Below are 23,317 nucleotides of genomic sequence, written 5' to 3' on the forward strand. Positions count from 1 at the left end.
TTGTTTTGAGTAGTATGGACATTTTACAATATTAATTCTCCTGATCCATGAATATGGGAAGTCTTTCCCCCTTCTAGTTGGTTCTTCAATTTCTTCTGTGTTTTACAGTTTTCATTGTAAAGCTATTCCTACATCCTTAGGTTTATTCCTAGGTTTTTATTCTATTTTATTTTGTTGATTGTAAATGGAGTTAACTACTGATTTCTCAGAAAGCTCATTATTGGCTTATGGAAAAGCGATTGATTGGTGTATGCTGATTTTGTGTCCTGCTACTTTACTGAATCTGTTTATCAATCCACTAAAAGTCTTTTGGTGGAGTCTTTAGGATTTTGTATGTATAGAATTATATTGTCAGCAAACTGGAATGACTTGACTTTGTCCTTTTCTATTCTATACCTTTTGTTTCTTTCTCTCGTCTCATTGCTCTAGCTAAAACATGGTGTTAAATTGAACGAGGACGGTGAGAGTGGACATTCTTGCTCATCTTAGAGGAAACGTTTTCAGTTTTTCTCCATTCAGTATGATGTTGGCTATAAGTTTGTCATTATAGTTTTTATTATGTTGGAATACAAAGCTCAAATACTAATTTATTCAACATCCCTTTTATCATAAAGGGATGTTGAACTTTATCAAAGACTTTTCTACATCTATCAAGATGATCACGTGATTTTTATCCTTGACTCTACTTTAATTCTTCTTTAAGAGTCTGATAAAATTTACAGTGAAGTCACCCAATCCTAGACTATCTTTGTTGAGAGTCTTTTTATTACTACTACTACTTTTTTTTTTTGGTACTGGGAATTGAACTCAGGGAAGCTCAACCACTGAGCCACATCTCCAGCCCCATTTTGTATTTTATTTAGAGACAGGGTTTCACTGAGTTGCCTAGTGCCTCACTTTTGCTGAGGCTGCCTTTGAACTCGAGATCCTCCTGCCTCAGCCTCCTGAGCCACTGGGATTACAGGCATACGCCACCATGCCCAGCTTTATATTACTTTAATAACAAGCTATGAGATTATAAATCTATTTAGTTTTTTTTTTTTTGGTATCTTCTTGGTTCAATTTTAGGTCAGATATCCAGAAATTTATCCATTTCTCCTCAATTTTTCAATTTATTGGCATATAGATGTTCAAAATATTCCCTAATGATCTCTGGAATTTCAGTGATGTCTATTGTAATGTCTTCTTTTTATCTCTAATTTATTTATTTAGTTCTTCTCTTTCTTTTGGTTACTTTAGATAAAAATTTGTCAATTTGGTTTATCTTTTCAAAGAACCAACTCTATTTCATTGGTCCTTTGTATTGTTCTTTATATTTTACCTATTTCTACTCTGATTTTTCTTCTACTTGATTTGGGGTTTGGTTTGTTTTTATTTTTCTAAGACTTTGAGATGGATCATTAGATTATGTACTTGAGAGCTTTTATTTTATAATGTAAGCACTGATGGCCATAAACCTCCCTCTGAGTGTTGCTTTTGTTGTATTCCATAAATTCTGGTATGCTCTGTTTCAGTTTTCATTTGATTTTTAATTTCTTCTCATATTTCTCAAGTGAGTCACTGTTCAATAGTGTATTTTTCAATCTCCATGTATTTGTAGAATCCCTGTGGTTTAACTTGCCATTGATTTCTAGTTTCTTTTCACTGTGATCAGATAAAAGGCAAGAAATTATTTCCATTTAAAAATTTTTGTTAAGACTTGCCTTGTGGTCTAACACAGGATCTATTTTGGTAAAAACTACATCTTCTGATGAAAACATGTATATTGGGCTGTTATTGGGTGGAATGTTCTGCAGATGCCTGTTTAGAACATTTGATCTATGTGTAATTTAACTATGATGTTTCTTTGTTGAGTTTTTTGTCTGGATGTTTTAATGGTAAGAGTGGGGTATTTAAGTCATCCACTATTATTGTACTCAGGCCTACTTCTCCCTTTATGTCCAATAGTATTTGTTTCATTCAGTTAGGTGCTCCAATATTTGGTGCATATACATTTATAATTGTTGTATCTTTTTTAAATTTGTACACCACTTATAATTTTTATTTAAAGCCTCATAAACAGTTGGGGTGGTGTTTGTTTTCATTTCCTATCATTTTTTTAAAAAAATTATTTGTTTTAATTAGTTATACATGACAGTATAATGAATTTATACATTTGATATATCATACATAGACGGGATATAATTTCTCATTTCTGAGTGTACATATTGTAGAATCACATTGGTCATGTAGTCACCTACATACATAAAGTAATAATGTCTGTTCATTCTACTATCCTTCCTATCCCCACATCCCCTCCCCTCCTCTCCCTTCACTTCCCTCTACCTAATCTAAGGCGACACTATTCTTCTCTAGTGCCCCCCGCCTACCTTATTGTGAGTTAGCATCCACATATTAGAGAAAACGTTCAGCTTTGGTTTGGGGGGATTGGCCTATTTCGCTTAGCGTGATGTTCTCCAACTCTATCCATTTACTGGCAAATGCCATAATTTCATTCTTCTTTAAAGCTGAGTAATAGTCTATTGAATATATGTACCATATTTTCTTTATCCATTCATTGTAGCAACACACACTAAACCTGTCAGGGTCACTCCAGGTGAACTGGACTGGCATGAAAAAAATCCCACAGAGACAGAGAAACAACTTTTTCCTTTGGGCTCTGTGATGTGTCCTCTGACCCCGTTCCCACAAAGGAGGCGAGGCAGGCAAGAAAGAGAGAGAGAACATGCCTCGCACCAGGTTTTATTGGGGGAGGCTGTTCCATGGAATATTCTATCCCCCAAAAGGGCACAGGGGTAGGATTACAAAGGAATAGGTGAGTGTAACTCAACCTCAGCTGGTGACGCCTCCTCCTGGAGCCACGCCTGGGGTAACACCCAAGTTACTGCACCTGGCACTGCCCTGCCAGACGGAAGGCAATAATTGTTCAGTGCCCCGGGGAATCAGGACTTAAAGACATGTTCATCCAGGGCAGCTCCCCACAATTCATCTATTGAGGGACACCTAGATTGGTTCCATAGTCTAGCTGTTGTGAATTGAGCTGCTATAAACATTGATGTGGCTGCGTCACTGTAGAATGCTGATTTTAAGGAGTGGGATAGCTGGGTCAAATGGTTTGTTACATCTTCTTGATGAATTGTCTGATCCAACAATATAGTGACTTTCTTTGCCTCTTCTGATTTTTTTTAACGTCTATTTTGTCACATGTAAGTAGAGCCATTCCTGCTTCATTTTGGATTCCATTGGATCTTACCTTTTCCTGTCCTTTCACTTTCATTTGCATAAGCATGTGCAGATGAGGTGATTTTCTTACAGGTAACTTAGTTGTAGGTCAGGTAACTTAGTTGTAGGTATTGTATTTTAATCCATTCAGCCAGTCTGTGCCTTTCAGTTGGAGAATTAAGACCCTTTACATTCTGGGTTATTAAAAGGTGTGTACCTTCTGTCTTTCTGTTGTTTTTCATCTGGTTGTTTTGAATAATCTTTGTTTACTTCTTCCTTATTATCTTAGAAGTGTGATGGTTTACTGCATTGATTATGTTTGACTCTTTCCTATTTTTCATTTGTGTGTCTTCTAGTGAGATTTCTTCTTTTGTGTGCTTTCATGATTGTGTCTATTTTTCTTCTTCTTCTGGATATAGGATTTCCTTAAGTTTCTTTGTAATGCCAATCTAGTGATCACGAATTATCTTAGATTATGGTTACCTTGGAAGGTCCTTAATTAACCTTTAGTGCTGAAAGATAATCTTGTTGGATACAGCACTCTTGGTCAGCAGTTATTTTCTTACAGGACTTGAAATGCATCATTCCATCCCCTCCTGGCCTTGAAAATTTCTTCTGAGAAATCTTCTGATATTTTAATAGGTTTGTCTCTAAATGTGATTTGGACAAATAACCTAGTCAATAAATGGGCTAAAGAACTGAACAGACACTTCACAGAAGAAATAGAATCAATCAACAAATATGAAAAAATGTTCAACATCACTAGCAATTAGGGAAATGCAAATCAAAACTACTCTTAAGAATTCATCTCACTCTAGTCAGAATGGCAATTATCAAGAATACAAACAATAATAAATATTGGCAAGGATGTGGGGGGGGAGGTACACTCATACATTGCTGTGGGACTATAAATTGGTACAACCATTATGGAAAGCAGTGTGGACATTCCTCACAAAACTTGTTGAACCACCATTTGACCCAGTTATCCCACTCCTAGGTTTATGCCCAAAGGACTTAAAAAATCAGCATACTACAGTGACACAGTCACATCAATGATTATAGCAGCTCAATTCACAATAGCTAAACTATTGAACCAACCTAGGTGCCCCTCAACAAGATGGGATAAAGAAAATGTGACATATATACACACAATGGAATATTACTCAGCCTTAAAGAAGAAAGAAATTATGGCTTTTGCTATTAAATGGATAGATGTGGAGCCTATCATGCTAAGTGAAATAAGCCAATCCCAAAGAACCCAAGGTTGAATGTTTTCTCTGACATGCAGATGCTAATTCACAATAATGATGGCAGGGCCAGGGGCTAGGAAAGAATAGAGGTAATTTGGATTAGACAGAGGGAGTGAAGGGAAGAAAGGGGGTACAGGAGTAGGAAGGACAATAGTATGAATTGGGAAATTATGACCTTATGCGCACATATGACTACATGACTTGTGTAATCCTATATCATGTACAACCAGAAGAAGGAGACGTTATATTTCATTTCTGTATGATATTTCAAAATGCATTCTATTGTCATGTATAACTAATTAGAACAAATTAAAATAAAAGAATTAAGGGAAATTCCAGTAAAAAAAAGAACTATAATGGAATGAAAAGAGAGCTAGTTTGTGATAAATGTTGAGTTCAGGAAGTTATATGGGTGATTCAGCAATTTATGTTATCATCACCATTTTTCCCTTCATGGATAATGTGTGGTGAGTATATGTGATCAGGATGGCATTTTCTTGATGCCGTGAAATGTACTCTTGGGTAAAATACTAAAATAATTTGAAAAAAATGTTGGTTGGTGCTCCTCTTTTGATGATGTTAACATTCTTTCTTTGTCCTGTACTTTGGCAATTTAACCATAATAGGTTATGGAGAGGTTTTTTGGTGATCGCGTCTGTTTGGGGTTCTAAATGCCTTCTATGCCTGGATGTCTGTGCCTGTCCCAAGATCGGGGAAATTTTCTATTATTTCACTGAGCAGGGTTTTGTTCTGCTTGGTTTTTGCCTTCAGCCTATAGCTTCTTCCCCTCAGGCATGATGATGATGATGCAGATATCTGATCTGTGAATGATGTTCCAAAGATCTTGTAGGTTCTGTACATTCTTTATTTCTGTTTGAATGCAATACTTCACCAGATCTGTCTTTGAGTTATGATACTCTTTCTTCCACTTGATCTAGCATGTTGCTGAGGCTTTCAACAAAGTTTTATCTGACTTACCAGGTTTTGCATTTATAAGATTTCTGTTTAGTTCTTTCTCAAAAATCTTTCTTTACTGAATTTCTCATTCACATTCTGCATTCTCTTCAATTGTTTACCTGTAGTCTCTTGAAAATCATTGAGCTTTTTAGAAATTACTTTTTTGAATTCTTTATCCATCATTTCACCCACTTTGATATATCTACAAAATTATGAGATTTATGAGGTGTCATATTGCCTGTTTTTTCACATTTCTTGTGTTTCCATGTTGGCATCTGTTGGAATGAATAGCTCCTCCACTTTTATTTGAGGGCCTCCTTAGTAGGTGGCCTTCTCCTGGTGATATCTTAGGGTAGTGGTTTATTCTGCAGTGTTGGGTTTAAGTCCAATTGGACTTTGTAGTGTAGTCTCCCTCTGTCTTTTGGGCTGAGATGAGTGGATTTTGACAGAATACACATTGGATCAGGGCCTGAGCAGCCCACTTGCTCTGTAGGTCTTATGAGACTGGGGTCCCTCTGGTAATTCAGGCAGATGTGGTGTAGAGGTGACCCTCTGGGATTATTCCTACAGTCGGAGCAGAAGCCCCTGTCAGGGAGGGGGATTTCCACAGACACTGATGACACTGGCGGTTACTTGGAAGAGAGTCTGATACTGACTGTGCAATCATGGTGAAGGGCCTGGAATTTTACCCTCTGTTTACACCCTGACACAGCTCCTGGTGTGTTTCCTGTGGAGAGCCAGGGACCAGGATCCCAGCTCCCCTCTGTGGCACTCACATCTAGTCTTATGCAATCTGAGAGGGTGTGCTGGTAACAAATGCTGAGGGCCCTCATAGGTACCATGTCCACAACAGTGGTCTTATTTCTCTCTCCTGTTACTGTGGGGGTGACTGTCCAGAGCCCCATAGCTGTGCCCACTTGGGGATGGTCTTTGTCTGGGCATTTTGTCCTCCCTGTTCTTAAATTGAAGTTATCTCCCAAGGTTCAACTGGGGCTAGGTCAATACTAGAGCTAGGCACAATTACTCTCCCCTGGGCCGGAGGGTAGCTCCGTGGCAGAACCCAAAGTGTGCACAATAAACAAATAAATATTTAAAAATAAAACACCAAAACAGCAGTGGCAATAAAAATAACAATAGGGTCAGGCACCCTGGCACATGCTTGTAATCCCAGCAGCTCCAGAGGCTGAGGCGGGAATATTTCCAGTTCAAAGCCAGCCTCAGCAATTTAGCAAGGCTCTAAGAAACTCAGTGAGATCCCATCTCTAGATAAAATATGAAAAAGGACTGGGGATGTGGCTCCATAGATAAGCACCCTTGGGCTCAATCCCTAGGGAAATACGCAGAAAAAAAATTTTTAATTTTAAATTTACATTTAAGAATATAAAGCAGGGGAAAAGTTAAAAATCAAAGGGGAAGGGGAAAGGAGAAAGCAAATTAAAAAATTAAAGAGAAAACACACACACACACACACTCTCTCTCTCCAGTTCTTTCTAATCGTGGTGTGCACCATTGTCTATTGAGGAATGACCTGTGGCTGGAGCTAGTTGGAATTCTTCTCAGCTACTTTGCACAATGGAATGAGTTAACATGGAATGTGGAGTTTCTCTTTAGCTATTTGGGCTCTGCACTCCAAGCACTGGCTGAATGCTGGTGCTGTGGCTTGTCCCTGCACCCCCTGCAGGTGGGACGGGGTAACAAACCCACAGAGATCTGTGCTGGAAGGACTGAGGGGCAGCAGGTTCCACGTGATCTACCACCCATCATCCTGATGCTCTCAGGCTTAGCTCCCACGCAAAATCACACGTGGCTTCCACTCCCTTGGACTTAGTTGACAGGTTTTCAAAACTGCAGATTTTAAACTGCTCCCTTCCATGTTGCCATCCCGTTTCCCATAACAGAATTCTCAGTGTGTTTGTGTCAGTCTTTCCTCAGGCAAAGTGGTGCATGAGGGAGCTGCTCATACAAGCACTGAGTAAAATTCCCACAGGTTCCAGGGTCACAGATGTAGCAAATTGCAGGAGCCTCTGATTCCCAGAGCAATAAACTCAGATTCTTCTCAGCTCCATGGGAATATACTACTGGGAAGTGCACAGATCTTACCCAGATCCCACTCACTGCGCAGTTCCCAGGTCTCTTGTCTGTCTTGACTGTATATCTTCGAGGGGCTCACGGAGCTCTCTGGGACTCTTCCTTTTCCCCATCCCCACCGGAGTGGGTATTCCTGCTCCCCCTGACATGCTGCTGTGTGATCAATGCTGGGGTCTCTTTCTCCCAGCACCTGGTATCCAAAATCTTTGGGTTTCTCCAGGTCTCTTTCTTCTCTTTTGTTGAATTCCAGCACTCTCCCACAGTCACCCACCTCAGTAAGCAGCTACCCACCTGCTGACTTAATTCTATCTCACAGAGAAGCAGGCGGGTGCTGGGTGCCTCTCATCTGTCATCTTGAATTCCCAGTACAATATGGTGATGCTATAATATAATGATATGTTTTAATATAATTAATCACATAATTATTATACAATTAAAGTATAGAATAATAATTTATCATTTTATATAATTATACATAATATTTAGTATGTAGTTATATAAACATATAGTCAGCTTGAATTGCTTTCTCAGGGCCAGGATATATTGGTATACTGAAAAATCAAATTCCATAACTTTATTTCCCAGATATAAATAAAATGGATAATATTCTGTTGTGTTGTTTTGTTTCGTTGCAGCCTGGAAATGAAGTGTATCCTAAAGATGAGAATGGCAAGTGGTTGTATCATAAATCAGATCTGTGTGCCACTTGGGAGGTATGTTCACATGGCCTCTTATTTTAAAAAAACTACATTTTCAGGGCTGTGATCAAATTATTCCTGTCGGGTTTATGGCCTTTACTCCCAGTGGAAATTAACAGTCAGAGCCAGTATTTCCAACCCTAAGTACGGACACATGAAATCTCCATTCCTGGTGCTGATGATTCTTCGTTTTGTTTTGCTAAGGAGAAGAAGGCCAAGGAAAGGGAAGAGGAAGGTGTGGAAGTAGGAAAAACAAAAAAAGGAAAGGAGATATGTTCTCATGGAACGGCAATTGAAAATACGTAAATGAGATATACAAATTTTAAAAACTGAATTGAAAAAATTAATTCTATAATGTCTAAAAGAGACAAAATGATACATCAAAGCTAAAAAATAATTCTGGTTCTATTTTTGAACAAGTTGTTGGCTCCTTCCCCAAGATCACAAAAGTGGGGAGTTCTAGGAGAACAAGAGTTTTGAATTCATGGAGATGGGAGGGACACTTTGAGCTGGCCTGTTTACGAGGCGGGGTGGACACTGTGACCTAGACAAGAAGGCGACCCAACAGGTAGTGAGATGATAGTACATGCAGGAGAGAGTACTGGCCCTCTCTTTGCACTTTCTTCTCCTCGGCCATAGTCAGAAACTCACGATCAATGGCCAGGAATCAAATCAGATCGGCATTGAACCCTGCACTGATCATAAGCCGAGAAAAACACGTTGTTAATTGAACTCTGGCAACTGTTTTACACACACACGCACACACACACACACACACACACACACACCATTCCAAACTCCAAAGGCTAGGAAATTACATGAATATGTAATTTACATTGAGTATATCTGTCTATACACTCTCTCTGGGAAGTAACAGTTGAAGGTCTGAACTACAGTTTTGAGGGTGCAGGAGGCACTGAGTAGGTTTTCTGGTACCTACACTGTCCATTCAGGAGACGATACACACATTTACTCTGGACCTCCCTGTTGCTGACCAGGTTTGGAGGCTGGTGTTCCAGTCTGCGGGACTGCCTGAGAGAGTGGCCCAAATCCCTAGGAGAAGATGAGTTCACAGTCCAAAATGACAAGGCACTGTTTCACTAGGAAATAATATATCTCAGTTGCAGATCCCAATATAAACAAAGCAGAGAACCAGTAATTTTTAAATTAGCCAATTAATATATTAAAGGATATAAGAAAAGATATTAGCAATGTGGGGAAAAAAGAACAATTAAACATTTTAAATGAGCAAAAACAATAATCAGAAAAATAAAAAAATCAATGAAAGAAATTGGGATAAATAGTAGAATAGATATGGATAAGAAAAACACTTTTTTTTTTTTTATGTTGGATGTTTAACCCAGAGATGCTGTTAACACTGAGCTACATCCCCAGACTCTTTTTATTTATTTGTTTATTTTGAGACAGTTACTAAAGCTGGCCTTGAACTTGAGATCCTCCTCTGCCTCCTGAATAACTGGGATTATAAGTGTGCACCACAGAGCCCAGCTAAGAAAAAAATATATTAAATTAAAAAATCAGAGTGATGAGATTTCCCAACATGAAGAAGGAAAGAAGAAAAACATTTTAAAGAGAAAAGCTAAGAGACGCAAAAAGTGAAATTAGAATTTCCAGTATACACATAATAGAGATCTAATAAAAAAAGGAAAAAAAATAATAGTTGAGTTAAAAAAAAAGATATTGAGCAAATCCTGGAGTACTAACACGAAAAGACAAGAAAACACACACCTAGATGAATTGGGGTGAAATTTCAGAATACCAGACGTGAGGAGAAAATGTTAAAATTTCCAGACTATTGCAAACGAGCCAATGAAAGAAGCAAAATCAAATAATGAAAAACAATCAGCCCAGGAGAAGGCAGGAAAAAAAGATGGAAAACGAAGAGATGGGAAAACAGAAAACAAATAGCAAGATAAGAGATGTAAGTGATATCAGTAATCACAGACTATATAGATAATCTAAGCATCCCAGTTCAAGACATGTTGTCAGAATGGATAATAACCAATGTCACTATACATTTTCTACAAGAAACTCATTTTAAGTAAAAAAAACACAAAACTTGTTGTGTTGGTGCATGTCTATAATCCCACCTACTTGAGACTGGGGCAGGACAATTGCAAGTTTGTAGCCAGCCTCAGCAATTGAGTGATATCCTGTCTTAAAAAAAATAATAATAATAACTTAAAAAGAATTGAGGGTGTAGCTGAGAGGTAGAGTGCCCCTCGGTTCAATCCCCAATTCTGCAAGGGGAAAAAAAAAGTTAAAAATTTTTTTAAAATAAAAGGATAGAAAATGATATTCTAGGCTAACACTAATCAAAAGAAAACTGGAGTGGCAATTATAGTAAAAAGACTTCAGAGCAAAGAGTATTAGCAGAGATAAAGGGGTCAGTCCTAAACACTATGCGCCTAATAACAGAACTTCAAAATATATGAAGCATAAACTAAGAGAACTGACCAGAGAAAGAGAATAATTCATGTTCATAGTTAGAGATTTCAAAGCCTCTCTTCCATTAATTGAAATAATAAGTATATGGAAAATCTTTACAATATTTGAAATTTAAACATTATCAACATTTTGACCTTGTAATATTTATGGAACACTATTTTTCAAGTACACATGGAACACTTAACAAGATAGGCCATTTTTTGAGAAATAAAATAAAACTCAATTTTTAAAATATTCTAATTACGCAATGCACTGTCTTATCTAATTGGAATTAAGTTCAAAATCAATAAAAATTGTTTGAAAAAGCCACCAAATATTTGGAAGCCTAACATGAAAAAAAAAACCATAAGACAAAAAGGAAACAAAATCTATGCATCCATGTCCTAGCAACACACAATTAGAAATTAACTTTTTAAAATATTAAATATTTAGAGATAAATTTAACAAAATAATTGAAAAACCTATACAATATGTTCTAAGAGAAATCAAAGATCTAAATGAATGGAGAAGCATACAATCCCTTGATGCTCAATATGATTAAGATGTTAATTATTCCTAAATTTATATGAAGATTTGATGCATCTGAGTCAAAATAGAAATTGAAAAGCTAATGCCAAAATTTATATGGAAGGGCAAATAATCCATAATGGCCAAAGAACTTACAAAAAAGAAAGAAAGAAAAGAAGGAAAGGAAGAAAAGGAGGGATCAATTTGGAGGACTTCTACTAACTGATTTTGAGAATTGTGATACAACTACAGGAATCATGACGGTGACGTATTGTCGGCATAAAGATGCATATACAGATCAATGGAACAGAGTAGGGTGTGCTAAAATAGACCTAAACAGGTCAAATGAGTTTCAGCAGAAAGGCCAGGGCAGTTCAGTGGGAGAGGGATCATCTTTTCAGTGGTGTACTGAAACTGACTCATACCAGCTTGCGAGAACTGATTGTGCAAATCTTCCTAACTCCAACACTGGTGATGTCCTGTTAGATTGACTGCCACTAGTGTGAATAGTTAGACAACAAATTGATGAACACCATAAAATGGGGCTTCTCCCCACCCACAGCCAGTTTTTAAACAATTATTTATCAGCATTCTACTGGAGGTGTTCAAAATCTTGATGGTAGTGATAATCTTACTGGTGCATCCATATGATTCATCAAAATGCAGGTTTCAAATATGTGCAGTTTATTGTATATCAATTATAATTGATCGATTTTTTTAAATTAGAAATTTCCAGAAAGAAAGAGCTAGTCACATGAAATTAATTTGATGTGAGTTTTGTTTTATTACCAGCACCACTGGATGAAAAAAAAGATATAGTATTTTCAAAGTGTTGAAGAGTAAAGATTGCTGTCTTTGTATTTTATATCCAAACTATAAGGAAAAATTATGTGTGATAAAAATAGCTTCAGATCTTACTTGTGCTTAGAAATTTTGCTACATACAAAACCCATCAAAAGGCTATTAGGGGAAAAAAAAAAGAAAAACCATTAGGGGCAATGATCTAAAAGATACTTCAAGAAATGTATAAACTGAAAGTGATCAAATTAAACTGAAAACTATTTAATATCTATAACATAGTTAAGATCAAATAGTATTAGGAGAATATAGTCATAATAAACTACAATTAAAGTTTCAGTATTAACATCACAGATGTTGGGGGTAGACCAAGAAATGTGGCCAGGTGTGGTGGTGCATTGGAATCCCATTGGTTTGGGAGACTGAGGCAGGAGGATAGATAGTGAAAACAAAACCAGCCTCAGCTACTTAGCAAGGACCTAAGCAACTTAGAGAGACCCTCTCTCTAAATAAAATATAAAAAGGGCTGGGGATATGGCTCAGTGGTTAAGCTTTCTGGGTTCAATCCCCAAAACAAAACAAAACAAAAAGAAAAGAAAAGAAAAAAGTATAAACATGCTAAGTTCTTGTCCTTGTTAAAGAAAACATTATATGAACATATATATACTTTTTTAAAGTAAAAATTAAACAGAAGAAGTGAGATAAACTGGAATAAGAAGTTAAGATACAAAGTCCTATTAAAAGACAAATTGGAAAAAAAAGACAAGTATTGACAGATTAAAATTAAAATGAGGCACATAAGCAGAAAGCCACCTTAAAGTTAAAAATTAAAGGTGAAAAAGAAATATTGTTAAATACTTAGAAAAAAGTTAATATAGTTTACTGAGAATATATACAATTTTAAACACATATATACTAAATATTTTCAAAATATATAAAGTAAAAGAATTGATAGAATGCTGGAAGACATCGACAAGTCTACTAGTACATAGGAAGCTTCTGACACATTCCTTTAAAGTACCCAGAAGCCAATTTTAGGTATAATGTGGGTTTGTGTGTACACAGACATATATCTATGAGAAAGAGTTTGCATCCAAACATAGGAAAACTTACATTTGCCACACATACTAGAACATTTATGAAAATTTATCATGTACTATGCCATAGAGAAACTCTCCATAGATGTCAAGAAGTAGATCATCACTGACATGCTGGTATGCATCGTGAAAAAACAGGGGAAGGTACAGTAGAGAATATTTTCCAAACTCATTCAATCAGAGCCCTGCCTTTCTCCACCTGCTTTTGTTTCTTCCTTCACAGAACAGGTGTCAACTACCCAGCTTTCCCATCTAAATAATTTATAGTTGGCCTTACAAGTATTCATCCTTGCTTCTTGTGAGGTTTCTTTCATAACCTGCTGACGTTTGCCCTACAGGCCTTGGAAGCTTGCAAAGATGCAGGCTTGGTGAAATCCCTTGGCGTCTCCAATTTTAACCGCAGGCAGCTGGAACTCATCCTGAACAAACCAGGACTCAAATACAAGCCAGTCAGCAACCAGGTACAGCCTACCAGCTTCCCCTGGGGTGGCGGGGGGGACCCCGATGTAGTATTTAAGTAACAAGAAGCTTGGACTATCGTCAGGAAGTCTTGTTGCTCCACAGGAATCTCATCAGAGGATCCTGGGCAAATCTTAATCTCTGTCAACTTATGTCTTTAGGAAAAAAGATTTGTAAATTCAAATCTAGGCAAAAGTAAGCAAAAAGGTTTTTGAAGCAGAAAAGGAATGAGGTGGAAATAAATCAGACTTGCCAGATATTGACACAACATGAGTATTTAAAACAGAGTTCAGTGGGGCAAGAGCCAGATATGGAGATGATGAATGTTTAGAAACAGGCCAAAGTATAATCAAAACTTAATGTAGGGGCTGGGGATGTGGCTCAAGCGGTAGTGCACTCACCTGGCATGCGCATGGCCCTGGGTTCAAGCCTCAGCACCACATACAAATAAAGATGCTGTGTCCGCCGAAAACTAAATAAATATTAAAAAGTTCTCTCTCTCTCTCTCTCAACAAACAGACAAACAAACAACAACAAAAAAAAACTTAACGTAGCCAGGCACAGTGGTGCCTGCCTGTAATCCCAGCAGCTCGGGAGACTGAGGCAGGAGGATCACGAGTTCAAAACCAGCCTCAGCAAAAGTGAGGTGCTAAACAACTCAGTGAGACTGTCTCTAAATAAAATACAAAATAGGGCTGGGGCGGTGGATCAGTGGTGGAGTGCCCCTGAGTTCAATTCTCAGTACATCCTCTCTCCCCTCAACAAAAATGAATAAGTAAACAAGTACTTAATGTAAAATAAAGTAGCACAAACTACGGGTAGAGGGATGAAGTCTTCAGTTGATGGTATGAGAAAAACATGTCTAGATATGTAGAAATAAATAAGCACTTTACCTCCATTGCACTCCAAAATCAATATCCTTTTGATCAGAGTTGTTTTAGTCAGCTTTTTCACTGCTGTGACTATAGGATAACTGTAGAGGAGGAAGAGTTTATTTGGGGGCTCACGGTTTCAGAGGTCTCAGTCCACAGACAGCCAGCTCCGGTCCCTGGGGCTGGAGGTGAGGCAGAAGAGTGTGGTGGAGGGAAGCAGCTCACATGGTGATCAGGAAGCAGAGAGAGACTCCACTCTCCAGATACAAATATATTCCCCATGATCACGCCCCCAGGGACTCACCTCCTCTAGCCACACCCCACCTGCCTTCAGATTCCACCCAATTAATCCCATCAGGTGATTAGTTCACTGATTGGGTTAAGGATCTTGTAGCCCATCTTGCATTGTGTCCCAAGTGAGTTTTCCAAACCATAACAGTTTTTTTCAAAGTGGAAATCATTTACAAATACAACAAAAGAATTTTAGTTTTCTGGAGCTATTGATACAAAGAGAAGCCATGGAAAAAATCATAAAGAAAACTGATATATTAAAGAGTATAAAAATGCTAAACTCTCAAAACACTAGAAACAGAGAGCAAGCAAAAGTAATTATGTTTTTAAATATATAGGGCTCATATCCTTATGAATTCAAAGGCTAACGTAAATAATCTTCAAGGAGAAACATTAAGGCTCAACAGAAACAATGACAGAAATGAACAGAAATCCACAGAAGACTCATTAGAAAATGGATAAACATGACAAAAGTTCATCTCACTGGTAATTAGAGAAACTTATGTTTAATGATTTTGGACTGTGTCAAATTAGTAAAGCTATTGTGTTCTGTTTTATTATAACACTCCCATAAAGAAAGTGATAAAGTACTGGCAAGTGCCAATTGGTTCAGCCTTAATAGAAAGTGATTTGACCACACGTATCTAGAGCCCTAAAAAAAAATGTTAGTTATGAAAACAAAAACAAAAACCTGGCAACAACATAACATGAGAAACTAGGGGAATGATTAATCATGAGATGTCCGTACTATATGAAACCTGAACAAACTATATTCTGGAATGATTTTTGAGGAAAAGAGAAATGAACATGAGATTTAGGGAAAAGACCAGGTTACAAAATGCAATATACAGGATGGAGGTGATTGTATTGTTAAAAGGGATTTCACTGAAGAACGGTTTCTTAAAACTATGTAGAAGCGCATTAAACTACAAGGCCTTAATTCTGCGCCCTGATCTTCTATGCCATCACTTAGGTCGAGTGCCACCCCTACTTCACTCAGCCAAAACTCTTGAAATTCTGTCGACAACATGACATTGTTGTTGTTGCCTACAGCCCTTTGGGGACCTCTAGGAATCCACTGTGGTGAGTAAGGCTGCGCATCTCTTCAGGAATTATTCCGTGGGGTGGAGGGGGTGAAGGTGATGGGAGGTCCTTCCCTGGGAGACTGGCTGAGTGGTCTTGAGAAAGGAACAACCTTTTCAAGTGTTTTCCATATAAACAAATTAGAGCTGATACTACCTTCCTCAATGAGATAAGTGTTGATCACATTCAATCTAGAAATTATCTCTCGGTGCTTAACAAGTAGGAAATACTCAATGAATCTTAGTTTAATTATTATTTGACAAAGAGTTTCTAGGGCCATGTTCCTAAATTTTTGAATTTTTGGACCTCTGGATTCAGTGGCAGCATTTCTCTTGGATGTGTAGGATTTTTTTCTACTCGGATTCCAAGAACTATGCCTCTGTTTCCTCTGCTCCTGTCTTCTTGCTTTTCCTTCTATGTCTACTACTAATCCTGCGAAGACTTATTGAGAAAATATTAATTCATCCTCAAAACATCAACTCCATACACTTGCCTCTCTTGGCCTCCCTGTGTTAACTGTCACTCTTCCTTTAATGAGTTCTTCATGCTCAGAGGCATTGTTACAGGTGACCTCAAGTGTCCCCATAAGTGACCAGGTGAATGGGGAGGCAGGGGAGGGTGACTGATGAACTCTTAGTTCTCATCTTCCCAACCTAATAGGCATGTGTTGCTTCTTTTTTAAGGGTGAATATATCTTCTCCACCTTTATTAAATGATGCACTTCTAAACTCACTGGGGAAAAAGTATCGCAAGACAGCAGCTCAAGTTGCTTTGCGTTTCAACATCCAGCGAGGGGTGGTGGTCATTCCTAAAAGTTTTAAGCCTGAAAGGATCAAAGAAAACTTTCAGGTAAGAGAATTGTTTTTTGAAGTGTGGAAAGATGGTTCTGTTTGTTGCTTTGCTTTCAGAGAATGTTCTTGAAAATTGTAATTACTAACACCCAATAACTCCCCCATAACCTCAATTTCAAATATCCCCTTCCCCTGGGTCATCAATTATTGCTCTCTATTATATAACTCCCACCAACAAAGAAATAAGCTGTAACCTCCAATCTTAAAAAAAAAAATCCTATGTTTGTATAAATATGTCAAAATAGACTCTACTGTCATGTATAACTAAAAAGAATGAATTTTTAAAAAAAATTTAATGTAGACTCACTTTTTTTCTCTAGAAGTTTGACTTCTCTCTTTCCACTTACAGCAAACCCCTTGAGAGAGAAGTCTGTTCTAGTTGCCCTCAATTTGCTTCACTTTGCATCTCTTAGACCCATTCAAACCAAGACTTTACCCAAACCATCTGAGGGGAACAGAGCTGATCAAGGTGCAGGGACCTTCTCATGGCTAGTCCTCATAATTAGCTCCCAGTCCTTGTCCTACCAGACCTTTCCACCAGATTTAATACAGTTGCCACCTCTCCTTCTTGAAACATTTCCTGTTATGGAAAACTATAAGAGATGCAGGTGCTGAGGAGACTATCAGGAGTTTGGTTTTCTAAAGTGAAATCTCCATTCACTTAAGACGGCCAGAAAAGAAGAAAGTACCATTGAAAAATCAGTCCACATTAAACAAGGGAAATCAGTGCCTAGGAGTAATGCAGAGAGGAAAAATTTGGAAGTTTATCTTAAAATTGAAACCAAAGTTTATGAAAGCAAGTGTGCTTATTTTATTCTCAACAAAATTTAGCTTCCAATTGCATATGTGCACTAACTCCTAGAAGAAACAAAGTGAATCGAGTGTTGATGTTTCAAAATATGCTTTAAAATTATGTGAAAACACAGGATGATGTCCCATATTTCTCAAAGGCTTTTGCAGAATGATCATAAAGAGAGGGCTTTATCTGAAAAGGATTCTTAATCCTTGGGATTTTTTTTCTCCCAGTCTTATTCTTTTGGTATATCTCCCAAAGTAGATTTGAAACTGTGCCAGATTCTTATTTTTAAAAATTGTGGCTATAATTAGAATAAATCTCTGAAGTCCCTCCCATTGAGCTCATGAAATCCTGTGTTTTTACAAGACTTTATTCACCTTGTTAGACTTCCTGGCTTTTCACAGGAATGGAAAGCTGACCTACCAGCGAGGCACAAAGGAAGTTTGAATAGAATTCATTTTTTAAGTGATTAGCTTATTCATGATGTTTTATATTATGAAGTTTTTATTCCTTTTTCTATCTCATAAACTCCAATACTTCAGTGATGAATAATCAAATAAAAACATTCCTTGAAAGGAAAACACCTGGAAATAATCCATGGAGGAATGATTTAAATAAATCATGTTAGGTGTGTACTATGAAAAGTGATTAAATTAATAACATCAGCCTACGCATTTTGATTAAAAAAGGCCACTAGTATCACTAAGACACTGCATAAACACAAAAAAAGTTATAGGATAATAAAGATATTCTGTGTTAACTACCATTTTCTTCCTAATGTGCTTAAAATCTGTGAGGAATATAGAGGAGGAGAAATAAGACAGGGTGTTGAGTGACGAGAGGAATTTTCCCTTTTTAGTCCATATCTATTAATTTAGTTGTGTATATACCAAAAAAGCATAAGTATTTCTGTACTTTTAAAATTTATAAATCATTAAGTATGTTAAAATAGAAGTTAAAGGGTAGAGAAATAAGCAATAAAGAGAAGAAAATTATAAACAGATTAACTGTTAAAAATAAGTGAAAATAAAATATAAATATGCTAATGAAGGACAATTACAAAACCAGAGTGCAAAAAGAAATGTATAAAACTCAGAAAAAAACAATAAGAACGAAAAAGTAGAAAAGACATTAACAATGATGAGAGAAAGTGTTTCACAGATAAAACAAAGCATGTCAAAAGTTTAAAAGCGGGCAATTTTAGAGACAAGAAAAAATATTTCTTTTAAATGAAAAGTGTAAGAAGGCAGTAGTCCATAATCAAAAATTCAGCATCATATATGGAAATAAAAAGGGTTCTTCGCATTTGGAAGTTCAGATTGCCTGAACATGTGTTGTTTCAGAGCACTTGCAGTTTCTGTAAGATGTCCTCAGCATGACTGTCTTAAAGACAAAGAGCAGAGAGTCCAGCTCCACATGATGGGTGGCCCCCAACACTAACCCAACTCGGACAACCCCAAGATGCTCGTCCACCTCTGAAGGGACCCCACTGCTGGCTCTGCTCCCTGATCCAAGCTTGAGCCATGACTACCTTCAAGAATTATTCTTTTGGAAAAAAAGTTCTTTTGTTTTCATTATTTCAGATCTTTGACTTTTCTCTCACTGAAGAAGAAATGAAGAGCATTGAAGCCTTGAATACAAATATCCGCTTCGTGGAAATGCTCATGTGAGTTCTGGGGGATGGCTGGTCTGGCACTGTCCCTTAATATTGGATTGGCAAGTGTCAAGGAACAAGGCTCCTAGGAACCCTGACGTTGGCTCATAGAGAGCACCGGGATAAAGAATGGGCAGCATGTTCTGAATACTAAACACACCTGGGTGAAATACTCCCCTGAAGGAACTTCCTAGAACATCTTATGACATCCTGTGACAGGTTAAGGCATGGCGGACTCAGCACCTCTAGGGAAATTAATTCATAATGTACATATGTCAAAACAATAGCAGCACAAACATGGAAATAACATTTATTTCTTCCTAAAAATCAAAGCAACGTCCAAATTAGAAAAATTTATTTAAAATTTTTTCTTTCTGGCAGAGAAGTATAATGATGTACGAGAAAGAGCCCAAGGTTGGGACCATGAACATAGTTTCATACAAATACTTTCTTGCTCATAAGACTTAGAAGTTATATTCCTTCAAGGTATTGCCAAGTTCAACCAATTAGCTACAGTAGCCCTTTATTTTCTAAACATTGCAGGTCTTTTAAAATAAAAATAATATAATTTATACACATACATATGCAAATGTGTATATTTGTATTCCCCCCACACACTTTTCTTCTTAATCACTCTCCATTAATCTTTCCAGTTCTTCAAGTCATTTTAATTGCCGTCATCTTTTGCAATCTTCTCTTACAGTAGACTTTTCAAAAACGCTCATTAAGTTGATCCTCATAGTTTGGACACTTAATGATCTCACTGCTTTTAATGAGACAGAAAGTGCTCTGACTGGGTTAATATTGAGTTTATGAATTATTGTCACAGAATAATTTCCTAATGTGAGTTTTCAAGGAGGGGAATTGGTGGACATCCAAAGTTCCACCCAGCCTCAACCAAAAAAGAAACAAACATAAAACTACCGATTATAGGATACTCAGCGACTCTAGAAGATAAATGATTTCTACTGAATAAATATCATTAAGAAGAAATGGTAACATGTAGTTAACCCACCAATCTACTGATTTTTTTTTTTTTAACAGGCAGGTGGTGACCTTATTTAACATTTGATATATTGAATATTAGCTCTAACAATATTGGGGGGAAAATAACTCATCCAACTGGAGAAATAAATAAGCTAAAACAAAGATTAGCCTTCATTAATCAAAAAAGGTATTATTTAAGAGTGCTGGGCCATGCATCTTTTCTGGTTTTCATTCAGTTGATCATTGACATTTGAGAGCCTTTTTAGAAAATACCTTTTAGTGTTCATGGTACTTGCAGAGAACTGGATCTTGGCTGTTCAATGACAAGGACACATACATACTCCACATTTTTATAGACTCTTTCACTGTTGTTATTTAAGAGATAAGAGCATCCCCATCAGCACAAAACAATACTTCACATGCAAAAGTGGTGTTTTAATAAGCTTTCTTGCTGCTGTGACTTAGACACAACCAGAACAATTGTAGAGGAAGAAAAGTTTATTTAAGGGCTCATAGTTTCAGAGGTCTCAGTCCATATACAGCCAGCTCCATCATGGAGGAAGAGTATGGCAGAGGGAAGCAGCTCACCTGGTGATCAAGAAGCAGAGAGACTCTACTATCCAGATGCAAATATATCCCCCAAAGCCACGCCCCAGTTCCCACCTCCTCCAGCCACACCCTACCATTTCAGATACCACTCAGTTAATCCCTATCAGGGGATTAATTCACTGACAGGGTAAAGACTCTCACAACCCAATCATTTCTCCTCTGAACTTTCTTGCATTGTCTCACACGCGAGCTTTTGGGGGACAGCACATCTAAACCCTGGCACATGGGCAGGTAATAATAATACTTCACATGCCAACTCAGCACTGTGCTTTGGTTCATAGCAGAAGGCCAGTGTGGCCAATGTGGTGTCCCTCTCCCCTGCCACCTACTCTCACATCCAGGGTGCTGTCTAGAGCCCCAGGTAAAGGTGCTGGCCAGAGGGGAACTGGGGAAAGAGGAGGGAGAGAAACAGGCCAGTGCAGGAGGTGGGGGAGGTCATGGGATTCTCGCAGCTGAGTGAACCCTTTTCCTTTGGTAAAACTGTTTTGGCAGGTGGTGTGATCACCCTGAGTACCCCTTTCATGACGAATACTGACTTCAGGGAGGACTTCCCGGATTTCCCTCTCTCTTGGGTGTCGGCGCCTTGGCTGGAGTTTCCTGGATATGGAAATAAAAGGGGTTTCAGTGTCCTCAGATGGCGTAATGATGAAAATGTTCCACACTTATCTTTTGTGACCTTTACTTAGCTATGAAGAAAAAATGTTTAAATCTGAAATAACTCAGTAATTATCTAGTAGTATATTTTTTAGATCAGTGTCTTCTAGGTTCCAGACAGAAAAACATTAGACTTTAGAAAATATTTGAAAGGCAACATATAAAGACAAATAACACATGGATATGGGCATTATCAAAAGTAGTCTTGGGTTCTTAGACCTTTAACAGGACGGCAAAGAGGGTGGGGAGCTGGCATGGGCCAGGGTGCTGGCAGTGGCCTGATGGTTTGGCACTGATCGCAATACAGGTACAGCTTAGAGAAGACCACACAAGCATTATTTTTATTGTTATTTTGTTTGTTTTTGTGGTGCTGGGGATTGAACTCAGGGCCTCTGTGCTAGACAAATGCTCTGTCCCTGAGATACATTCCCAGTCCTTTCCTCATATATTATTAACAAACAAGTGATTTCTTGCATCTTGAGTAGATAAGGAAGAAATGTAGAAAAGTCTTAAAATTGAGCTTATTAAACAGTTGTAAGCAAAGTCTTTCATGTTACTGTTCATTTCTATGCAGTGTGTGCCTGTTTAGCTTTTAGCTAGTTTGAAGGATGGATAGTTACTGGTTCACTGATGCATCTTTATGGGACCCCAGCACCCTGGTAATCCAGCTGTGTCTTATCATTACTCTTGCCCTAGTTCATCATGCACCTTCCATTGTGTGAAGTGGCTTGAAGCAACCAACATACACCAATGAACCCTGTACCAGAAAATAGTCAAAAGAAAGATATTTTAAAAGAAGGAATTTTTAAAGGAGGCTTTCAAAAACATTGGTAGATGAGACCTTATAAAATTATTATTCTTAAGACCTGAAGAGTGGGATAATATGAATTTTAAAACAGTAGCAAGTTCAAAAGAACACTAATAATTTTACTGTGTGTAAATTTTTAACAAGTGAATATGATTATTAGAACTCAGCTATAAAGATACACCTATTTTCAATTCAACTAGAGAAATACATTTTATTCATTCATATCAGGTCACTTTCAGGGGGGTTTTAGAGAGCTTTTCAAAACTTGTTGTTCCAAGATCAGTTGATTATAAATAAAGTTCAATGATCTGAAGAGACATATTTCTGAGAAATTATCCCTTTATCAAAATTGATCTATTCACATTGTTTCCAATGATTCCAATGTTAACATTTATAGTGCTTTCTCTAGAAAATGTTTTGTTCACAAGAAATAAAGTGTGATGATTTGTCCCACCAAATGAATCTCTGTTCTATTTCTCAGGAAGGAGAAGGGAAAGAATAGTCTAAATTCAAGTACATTACAAAGCTTTTGTTTGTGTTCCTACTGTGCATTTAGTACTGGGAAGAGAGGAGAGATGGGGGTACTATGGTGAAAGAAGAGAAAGCTCGAGTCCTGGTCCCTGTTGTCAGAACCCTTCAAAGTCCTTCAAGGGGGCTGTTGTGGGGGCGGGACTAGAGACAACACCAGTTGTGTCATTTTTAAAAGATAAGCACTGGGAAAGAGTCCCAGCATTTTTCATGGAAAAAAAATATCTCAAAAAAAAATTGGAGGTGGGAAAGTCCTCTCTTAGTCATAGCAGAGATGGAGGGAAACGAGTCGGAGATAGAAAATGGAGAATTCAGGAAAGAAGACCACCCTGACCTGAACTTCTGCCTAAGCTGTCTGTTACAGGGTGAATTGTATCCCCACAAATTTAGATGTTGGAGTTCCAGCCTCCAGTATCTCAGACTGTGACCCTATGTGAAAATAGGGTCAGGTTACAGAAGTGTGAGCCCTACACCACACGACGGATGTCCTCACAAAAGAGGGAAAACTTGGACCCAGACTACACACAGGGAAACGCTCTGTGAGCATGAAGGCAGAGGTGGTGGTGGCGTTTCTTCAAGTCAAGGAACAACAAACATTGTCAGAAGCCACGAGAAGTTGGCAAGAGGCACAGGACAGAT

At 37.7% G+C, this 23,317-nt stretch overlaps 1 protein-coding gene across 1 annotated transcript in view; it reads left to right on the top strand.

The window, feature by feature from the left end:
• Positions 1-22,608, top strand: part of Akr1d1 (aldo-keto reductase family 1 member D1) — a 73,193-nt gene extending 50,585 nt beyond the window's left edge. Inside the window, exons 5-10 of the mRNA XM_046434206.2 lie at positions 8,153-8,230; positions 13,425-13,547; positions 15,682-15,791; positions 16,475-16,640; positions 19,022-19,104; positions 21,181-22,608. Of these exons, the coding sequence (XP_046290162.1) occupies positions 8,153-8,230; positions 13,425-13,547; positions 15,682-15,791; positions 16,475-16,640; positions 19,022-19,104; positions 21,181-21,223 (603 nt within the window). The 3' untranslated portion in view covers positions 21,224-22,608. The remainder of the gene's footprint in view (positions 1-8,152; positions 8,231-13,424; positions 13,548-15,681; positions 15,792-16,474; positions 16,641-19,021; positions 19,105-21,180) is intronic.
• Positions 22,609-23,317: the final 709 nt, after the last annotated feature.

Source organism: Marmota monax, unplaced genomic scaffold (assembly GCF_021218885.2).
Source record: "Marmota monax isolate L192 unplaced genomic scaffold, Marmota_monax_Labrador192_F-V1.1 WCK01_AAM20220418_F8-fsc00122, whole genome shotgun sequence".
Classification (NCBI taxonomy): Eukaryota; Metazoa; Chordata; class Mammalia; order Rodentia; family Sciuridae; genus Marmota; species Marmota monax.